This window comes from Homarus americanus, unplaced genomic scaffold, assembly GCF_018991925.1.
Source record: "Homarus americanus isolate GMGI-L3 unplaced genomic scaffold, GMGI_Hamer_2.0 scaffold22250, whole genome shotgun sequence".
In the NCBI taxonomy this organism is placed as follows: Eukaryota; Metazoa; Arthropoda; class Malacostraca; order Decapoda; family Nephropidae; genus Homarus; species Homarus americanus.
Genome location: NW_024741189.1, coordinates 6426587 through 6436944, shown reverse-complemented (window position 1 = coordinate 6436944; position 10358 = coordinate 6426587). Strand labels below are relative to the sequence as shown.

Here is a 10358-nt window from a genome sequence, read left to right as displayed (position 1 = left end):
AAGTATGATGTCACGCGATAATCTTTTACTGAAGGTGATACATTCACAGACATTTTACATCTAGAATTTGTCACTAAACGTGAAACAGTCACATTCGTAGCTGAACATGTACAGTACACACACACACACACACACACATCGAGTTTATAGTTATATAATATACCTATCAAGGAGGTAAAGAAATGTACACATTTGTCTTAACTCAGTTGACAAAAAAAATATTTTTTACTAAAATATAAATATTTAGTTATTTTTGGGATATATAAGAAAAAAGTTGAATGCACTACTACACGACCGGTTCATTTAGTCAACTTGCAAGATGACATTTCACGAAAGAATTGGTCTTCTACATGGAGGCGTGTGGCAGGAAATTTAAGTCACTTATGTGCCAAGAAAGTTAATTTAGATCCGTGGAAATCCTGGATATATATATATATATATATATATATATATATATATATATATATATATATATATATATATATATATATATATATATATATATATATATTGTTCAAAAGTGCCTCAAACTGCCGAGAGACTTCCAAACAGGCTTATTGTAAAACGAGGATATCTTTAAGTCTGTACAAGGAAGAAGAATCCCTGCTAAACAGAGTCGACGTTATTTTTCATAGTGATGTGGGTGTGAGAGAAAAAGAAGAGAGATAATTGTAAAAGTCGTGTTCTTGTGTGTATAGAAGTTAAGGGAGTTTCTGATCCGTCAATCCATGTAGGTCGTCAGAGGCAGATACTGGAAATTTTCACTCAAATTATACATTTTCAGAGGTTCAGAATCTAAATGTAAAATCCAGAAAGTAAAACAGTAATCAACATGCAATGATGGACCTAACTAACACATCTGTCAAAATTTTAACATATTTTAAAAGTTTCTGCAAGTGGGTTTGTAGAATGTTGTAAACAGAAACACTTCAGCCAAGAGAAGTTATTATGGTGAAAACATATACATCTTTCAGGTTGATAATTCTAGGTATCCCCTAGTATATTATCAACCTAGTTTGTAGAGGAAACAATGTGCGTTAGAGAGCCCATAGTGTGCCTTATGATATCGTTATTTCTGTCTTTTATAATAAAATTTCCATGTGTTTCCAAGGGTTTAGGTCTGTTATCCGAGTCTCATAGATTCACCTTTCAATATATCCTTTAAATACACCCCTTGATTCAATATACCAAATTTATCTTATAATATCTTTAGAAAATACATCTGCTAAAATTATCGTTCATATCCACTCTTATTCCTCTCATTCAGATATATTTTGTAATAATTTAAAGAATTTCTTATATAGTAAAATTTATATTGCGTAAAATTTGAGAATCATATTTGAGTTTCTTTAAAAAAATGTCAATTTAATGATTTTGTAATATCTTTCCAAAAACCCCTTATAAGTTAAGTTATACATATATTTACTTAAAAGTTTATTTGAATTATCCTGTAATACCTTTGAACAGATCAATAAATTATAAATTAAACTTAGAGCGATCTTCTTCATAGCGACAGTTCTTTTTCAGCCTTAATTTCCAGTCAACAACAACAGACTCTTTAAATATCCTGTATTAGCGGTGTTTGTGTTTACCTAGACGCGCCCTTCCTTCACCAACCCTCGCTGGCATTATCCGTGGCAGAGAAACCACCACCACCACCACCACCACCAGCAGTAGCAGGTCCTCTCTGTACATTTTATAGGTCCCTGACGAAGGGGTTAAATCATAAGTTCTCTGAAGCCCTCGAAGTCGACCTTCCCCTTGCCTTCCTCGTCGATCTCGTCAATGATGTCGTTTAGGTCGTTGTCCGAGAGTTTGTTGTCTAGTTCCTTCAAGATCTCCTTCAGCGTCTGCGTAGTGATATAGCCCTTCTCTGCAGGAGCAAAGGGAAGTAGTCAGGTAAAGAGTGAAGAGCAACATACATATAGCGAAATTTATATTGAATAAGGAAGGAGAATCACGTGTTGCAGGATTAAATAGCACGATAAGGTTTTTTGGGGGACAGGATAGGATAAATTAACCTAACGTAACCAATAACAAATAAAAACAAACACAATACACTAGACTAAAAACTATGGCAAAATATGATACAGGATTGTTTATTAAATTATCAACTAGTATCTTTTTGAATTTTGTTATCATTACAAGACAAATATATAAGTAAAAGTAATTGCCCGTATCTGGATACCTTGCAAGCGAGAAAAAATAACACAGGCGAAAAATCCATCAGTTGGGTCAAGAAAAATTCATAGTAGGTTGACTAAACTCTCACTGAAAGAAAAAAATCGACCAACTCTGTGTTCGTTTTGGGTCTTTGAGCCTAACATATTATCCAATATTAAGTAATACATTCCTTTATTAAATTTTTTATTCACAATTATCCTTCCTTTATTTCATAAAGAAATTTATCGGTTAATTTTAGTTTTTTCTGAACATTCATTCCTCACTCAAGCTTCCGTTCTTCTAATCATTTACCGGATTATTTTTATCATTATTTTCCACTACATTAAATGAATCATTGACAACTCACTGTGGTTGTTCAGGAAACAATTTGTATGTATTATGTAATACGTGTGTGTGTGTGTGTGCGTGTATGTGTTTGTGCGCGTGCGTGCGTAGGTTAGGTTAGGTTAGGTGTGTATTTACACAGGGTGGTGTAAGGCCTCGAGTGTAGCAGAATTATGTTTGTGTTAAGGTGCAAGCATTGCTTGCTTCCTCTCGTTTTCAGCTACCTTCGCTGGCTAGCCTTCGTGGCGAACAGGGAAGCAACTTGCATAAGTCTTCCCCTGCCAGTACACAGCCTCTTCACCATCAAGACAATTGCTGTGCCTCCTCATGGCAACACACGGCGACTGGGTGCCTTGTGGGCCCAGGCTAGACCAGCAGGGGATCTCGGAGTAGCAATCAGCCCCAGAGGGACGGCGCATAGGCCCACTGGCACGTGGACACGTCCTGGCGCCTATAAACCACTGCCCCGCTGCTTATGGATTAACCTTCGTAGGTATAAGGTTAGGGGAGTAAACCCCGAACGAAAAATCTGCAGTGTAGCTCCGTTTCAGGCAGAGATTCAACAAGACCCTACCGGCGGTATAAGCGGAAGAGGTGACCAACATGGGAACCCAACGACTACACCGGCGGACAAAGGTAATGCATGATGGACAGGCAACTAAGGCAGAACCCAACAAACAGGACTATTGGCAGTCCAATGCAACTCTCCCTCTCCCCAGTCATTGGAACACTTGTACCACTGGATCAGGAAAAGGGAGAGCCATGAAGTGTGGTTGCAGTCTGCGCTCCTGCCTCACCACATTAATGAACTCAAGCGCAGTCATCATCCAGCTCATCATACTCATCAGCATCATCAAATCCTTACACCCTAAAAGTCCTGTGGCGATGGACGAGTAGCGACGGAGACAGGCAGAGATGAATGCCTGGAGTCTCTAGTCAAAACTTTGCACATGGGCGGCACAGATAAGATAGTCGCTTATGCACTGGGATCTAGGCAGCAGTGCACTCCGGTCCTGCCTGTACGACTGAGCAGCCTTTTCGAGGAGGAACTCTGCTAGAAGAGGTGCCCTGAACATAGCCTGCCTAAAGAACCAACCTAACTGGACAATTGCAGCGAGTAAGGTCATCCTTATGTGATCGAAAACACAATTATAATCCCAGATCAAAACAAAAAAACTATATAACCTCTTATGGTTGCTGGACGGAATGTCATGACCCTTCTAGAAACTGGCACAAATGCTCGTCCAGAATGAAGAACCGCCCTTGTGGCAAAAGAGCCATTAGTGAGTCCCGGCTCACAGGCGAGGGTCAACTCAAGGAACGGGGTTCTGACTGTACCTTCTTCTGGAAGGGTAAGCCTGCTGCTGAGAGAAACCGCATTTATGGAGTTGGTTTTGCCATGCGTCACCACATCCTACACAGGCTAACTGAAATGCCTGTTATGCGCTCTTCAGTGCATACGCCCCAACATTGGATGCAGAGGATGAAATCAAGGAAGCCTTTTACGCTGAACTTGGCAGAGTGCTAACTTCTATCCCCAGAGAAGATAAGGCTTTGCTTCTTGGTGACTCCAATGCCAGAGTTGGCAGAGATTCTGACATTTGGCAGGGAACCATAGGAAGAAATGGACTGGGCAAGTGTAATCCCAACGGTTTACGCTTCCTCAACAAATGTGTTGCACACAACCTCACAATAACCAATACTTTGCTAAGGCAGGCCGACAAGTTCAAGGGTTTGAGATGTCCTCATCACCCGAGCAATCCGAGGCTCAGACTACTGTGACACTGATCATCGGCTCATAAGAGCCAAGCTCTCACTTCACGTCGCCCCAAAATGGCAAAGGCAACAAGCCTCCAGAAGAGGTTTTAACACTAAGCCTCTGGAGGATCCAGCGGTAGCACATACTATTCAGAGATCAGCTCGAACATGGCCTTATAAACAACCCGAAAACAAACATCCCAAATCCCAGTGCTGAATGGGGTATTCTCGACACTGTCAAGACAAAAACCTGCAGAGAGACCCTCGGCCAGATCGAGAAAATACACCAGGACTGGTTTGATAAAATTGACCCGGAAATCAATGTACTCATCAATGATAAACGTGTTGCTTTAATGGGCTGGCAGAACAACTCTCAGTCTCAGACCAAAGCTGATACCTTCCACTAAAAGAAAGCGGTGGCCCAGCGCGAACTTTGCAATCAAAAGAACGACTGGTTTAAAAATAAAACATGTGAAACGCAAAAACTTACAAATCAACGCAAGATGCGCGAATTTTTAAATTCCACTAACAATTTTATGGACAAATCTTTGATGGCAGATCCCCCGTCCGCTCATTCGACGGTAACTCCCTAATTAAAGACGAAGAAGGCATCCGCCAGCGTTGGAAAGAGCTGCTCAACCGAATCACAGATGTGGACATCCTGACTACTCAGCAGGTCCCTCACTATCCAGAGCTGACCCATCTCAGCTATCCTCCATCTCTGGATGAGGTAGCTACTGCCATGAAACAGATGAAAAATGACAAAGCCTCAGGGCCTGATGGAACCACAATCGAGGTGTATAAAGCAGGAAACCCTCAGCTTACTAGCCATCTCTACTCTTTCCTGGAAAATATATGGGAAAATGAGGAAAAAACCCAAGCTCTTAAAGATGCCTCCATCATCAATATTTATAAGAACAAGGGAGACTGGTCAGACTGTGGCAACTACTGCAGGATCTCGCTGCTGTCTGTAGCTTGCAAGATTATTGCCCGAGTCCTCCTAAACAGACTTCTCCATGAGGAGGAAAACTTTCTCCTAGAATTACAATGTGGCTTTAGACCATCGCGTAGCACCATTGATATGATCTTTGCTGCCAGCCAGATACAGGAAAGTGCAGAGAACAGCGTCGTGACCTGTACATGGCCTTCATCGACTCGGTCAACAGGGGAGCCCTCTGGTGGACCCTCAGCTGTTTTGGCTGCCCACCAAAATTCATCGCCATTGTGAGGCATGTCCACGTTGGCATGAATGGCAGTGTCCTGCACAATGGCACTCAGTCTGAGTTTTCCTCATCCAAACGGGGGTAAAACAGGCAGGAACGAAGGTGTCAGTGGCTTCCATTACTGAACTTCAGTATGCAGACGACTTCACTCTTGTCACTTAGAGTGAACGCTATCTACAGGAGATCCTGAACACCTATGCAGATGCGTATGCACAGTTTGGCCTTGAGGTGAATGTTCGTAAGACTCAGATTCTCTTTCCATCTGCCCATGGTTCAACCACACCTCCACCATCCATCTAGGTTAACGGTACTACCCTCTCTAATGTTCTTCATTTTCGGTATCTCTGCTCCTACCTGTACACCACTGCAGACATCAATAAAAAGATTCAACATCGGATTAGATGTGCATCTCAAGCCCTTGGTAGACTGCGCACCCATGTCTTCAGTTTTAGGGAGCTGAAATTATCTACAAACTTGCACGTATATCCAGCAGTGGTTCTCCCCACCCTGCTATATGGCAGCGAGCCATGGGTCACATATAGGAGGCACCTGAAGGCACTTGAAAACTTTCACCAACGTAGTCTACGTTCCATCCTTCGAGTTCGCTGGAAAGACAAGAGAACAAATGCCAGTATTCTTGCTGACACCAACTGTAGGATTATCGAGGCTGCCATTATCCATAAACAACTACGCTGGACTGGCCATGTTAGCGCTTGAACGACAGTAAACTTCTAAAGCAGTTACTTTATAGTCACCTAACGAATAGTAAACGTAACGGTGGCTGGCAACTGAAAAGGTATAAGGATTGTCTTAAGACAAACCTGAAAAAGTGCCAAAGCGACCACCTCACCTGGGAGACGATTACTCCACACCACAACGCTTGGAAGAGCACCTCACGAGAAGATTTCAATACTTTTGAGTACGCTCGACTGCAAACCGAGGAAACATGCTGTGGCTGCCCTTCCCGCACTAGATGGATCCCTCCACATGTGCAACATCTGTGAACAATCCTGTCGGTCCCGTATCGGCCTCTTTAGTCACCTTAAAAGTCACCAACGAAGGTGACATCCTTAATTACTCATATCATTGTATCAAAGCTGGTGATCGTCATACTCGATTCCGAGTGACACCAAAGTAGTAGTAGTAGTAGTAGTAGTAGTAGTAGTAGTAGTGTGTGTGTGTGAGAGAGAGAGAGAGAGAGAGAGAGAGAGGTCGCGCGCCCGTTCAAAAAGTGGGGGCGGATAAAGTCAGCAGAGCAGTCAATAGACTTTGTTCCCCCCCCCCCCTCCCCTCGAGTGTTTATTTCCCTCGTTCCCTGTGCCTATAAACTTTTTTCAATATTTTTTTCTGTCATTATTTTTTCTCAATTTCCTTATCATAGAACCTGAAGTCCCTCTCACCCCTCTTTCCCTCTCACACCTCTCTCCCTCTCACCTTCCTTGTCGTAGAGCCTGAAGGCCTCCCGAAGCTCATTGGTGATGGTCTCCTCGTCGTCCTCTTGTAAGAAATTGGAAGCGATGATCACAAACTTGTCAAAGTTGATCCTCCCATCCTCTGTAAAGTGAGACAAGTTAATGAGAGAGAGAAAGAGAGAGAGAGAGATAATTAATTTATTTCTGTATGGTACAAAATATACACATTAGGATTTAGGGCTCGAAAATGTCTTATCTTTATTATAAATCTCTCTCTCTCTCTCTCTCTCTCTCATATTTCCTATATTCTGCCATATATCTTCCCTCTTTCTCATCTACTTCTCCTCTTTCACTTTTACATACAGTTTCCTTTCGTCCTTTCACATTACCCTCATTCTTGTATGACTTTTCCCCTCTCACTTGTACCATTGACCCACTCTTCCCCCTTTCCTTTCCCCTCTGTTTCTTCCCTCTCCCCTTCTGCACTCTATTACTTCTCATATTTTTTTTTTACTCTTTCCCATCTCAGCCATATATTTTCTCTCTCATCTATTTCCTCCACTGAACCTTCTTTCCTCTCTCTTCCCCTTCCTCTATGTCCACATATCCTTCCCCACTCTCTCTCTCTCTCTCTCTCTCAGTGGCAGGTGACCTAGATTAAGGGATCAGAATATCCACCCATTTCAGTTCCCTCACCAATTACGAACACCTGCAGACCCTAATGGGCTAATCTGGTTTCCAAATTGGTTATCATTCATATTCTCAGAGGTAAATTAATCCTGCCATTACCTACGAGATTGCTTTTAATAAAACTGAGATGAAAATAATATTCGTTGTAGTATGCTGGTTAGGTTAGATTAGGTTAGAATAGGTTAGGTAAGCTTCCTCCGTAATTATAAAAGGTTTATTATTACTTTTGTGAAGCTGATGTCACATATCAGATTATACAGTGTCAAAGAAAAATAATACCCAGATTTTAATATATAAACATTTAAAATCTGGTCATTTATTATGAAATTGACGCAAGTTAAAATGAAAAAAAAATATATAGGTGAGTTTTAGAAATTATTTTCTAGTGTAGTAAGTTAAATAATAGAGTAAATTTACAAAGGAACAACATAACTGACACAATCTGGTTAAGTTACATTTTGATATTGTTGTTTCTAAATAATTATTATTTACATTTTGATTTCGGTTTCCGAACTTTGGATTTAAAGCAATTTTTTTTTCAGTTAATTTTGAATACGAGTTGATATGCTAATTTCCTAAAAAATATCTTTGCAATGGCGTTATAGATTTTGAATTGACTAGAATATTTGAAAAACTTTTTTTTAGGATTCTAAAACTTATGATCCATGTTACCTCTCTTGATTTTGAATTTTGAGGTAGTAGGCATATTTTGACATTTTTTTTGTACAAGATTCAACAACTCACGATCGATGTCGACTCTTTTGATGGTCTCGTTGAGGTCCTCTACTTCAAAGGCGGTGCCCATATTGTTGAAGATCCCTTCCAGGTCCTTAGCTTCCACGTAACCCTTTTTAGTTTTGTCCACCGTCGCGAACGCCTTACGGAGGGCTGAGGGAGAGGGGGGTGAGGTTAGGTGTGTGAGAGAATACATGGAGATGCGAAGAGAGAGAGAGAGAGAGAGAGAGAGTGAGTAACTGGGTGTGTTCAACGAAGATATGAAGGAGAGAGGGAGAGAGAAAGAGAGAGCTGTAAGGTTTGATTAAAAAAGAAGGTCTGGTGAATAAGAGAGTAGAAAGACAGAAAGCCAGAGAGAAGTGTAGAGAGAAAGAGAGAAAAAGCTGTTGCAATTGTTGAGATACAACTTCTGGTGAACCCAAAATTTCCATAGCCCAATTGAGAATGAAACTGCATTTAATACCGGATTTATTACTACAATTAATAAGTAATGATTATAAAATCTATAATAATAATTGCATTTAGCCTATAACATCACCATCATCACAGTAAGAAAACACAATGACAAACTATTAAATAAAAACGTCCCTGTAACCAATGATGCTGAAAACAAAACAGAAAGTTCAATAAAATAAACCAACAAAAAGGGTTCATTTATTGCGACCTAGTTCCTGGTTGAGTAGTTCGCGGCCACAGAAGGGAGCGATGTTGTGGCAGCTGGGATAAACGCACACTTTGCCCTGATGAACTCCACGCTATGAACCAACCTTGAGGCCACATGAGGTTTGCTTTAGAACTCGTTAAGCGTATATGGTGTAGTCGTTAACCTGGTGTCTCTCTCGTTAACGTGTATCACTGGTATAATCATTAACATGTTGTCTCTCTCGTTAACACTTGTAGCATGTCGTTAAATATGAAAGCGAGCGACAAGAGCGTATAGAGAATCTCGTTAAACGTGGACGTCCACGTAGAGAGTCTTGTCAAATATGGCCGAACACGTAGAGAATATCATTAAATATGGTTGAACGCGTAGATAATATCGTTAAACGTGGATTTATTAATTTCTCGTTAACTTTTATGAAAACGGATTGAATATTTACCATAAGGAACACATATTGAGTCTTATTAACACAAACGAAGTGTAAATAATCTTGTTGGTAGGTACAGTCCGCCAAATATGCATCGACCCCACCCTGGCTCTCATACTCTCAATTTTACCTGGCAACACTTGAAGTAAGGCCAGAATTGTAAAAAGTACCGAACTCTGTTAACCGCATTTGAAAACCCCGCGCGCTCTCGCCTCTGTTGCGTCTTCCTGAAGCGAGAGGAGGTATGTACACCTTGTCTGTGGTAAAGAGTTGCCAATAAGACGATAAAATTGGTGTGACATCCGTGGCCCAACATGCCAAGCAAATATTTTTTATTTCATGGATCGCGCCTTGCTCCACTAATGGAGCACTTCCTGTATGGTCATGGGCGTAGCCACGGGTGGTTCAAGACGCGATGGCGTTTATTATGTTCAACATTTTTGCGTATTATACCACCCGTGGTGAGCCCAATTTTTTTTTATTGGTCGTATTTTCACTTCAACCTTTAAATATTAAAAAAAATCGAGATTCCTCATTAATATATGAAAAAGAGGATATAAAAAAATAATATGCGTTTGTACCACAGGTGGCGAAATACGCGATGATAAGGAGTGCATACTGTACCAAGAGTGGCGCACATCCCGATTAACGTGTTAAGGTATTGTTACAGTAACAAAATGTTATTAAAGTAAAAGTATCCAAAGTTCAATGTACTCAAGTAGAAGTAAAAAGTATTTAGTTCATAAAGTACTCTAGTAGTGAAAGTAAAAAGTACCAACAAAATTATTAATCGTTTCAAATATTAAAATAAATCCACAGTAATTTATAACAAAACTAGTGAACTAAAGGTAGAAATAAGACACACAGCATTACACATGTTTATTTGCAAATCCTTCTATTGAGCTTAATCAATAACTGATTCTCAAAATTATGGCTGTCCAATC

The 10358-nt window shown here is 40.6% G+C and overlaps 1 protein-coding gene across 1 annotated transcript in view; it reads right to left on the bottom strand.

Annotated features, from left to right (window-relative positions):
• Positions 1-1421: 1421 nt before the first annotated feature.
• LOC121875706 (troponin C-like) overlaps positions 1422-10358 on the bottom strand; it is a 108583-nt gene continuing 99646 nt past the window's right edge. The window contains exons 3-5 of the mRNA XM_042380344.1: positions 8336-8479; positions 6924-7043; positions 1422-1873 (exon numbers count right to left, since the gene is read on the bottom strand). Of these exons, the coding sequence (XP_042236278.1) occupies positions 1719-1873; positions 6924-7043; positions 8336-8479 (419 nt within the window). The 3' untranslated portion in view covers positions 1422-1718. The remainder of the gene's footprint in view (positions 1874-6923; positions 7044-8335; positions 8480-10358) is intronic.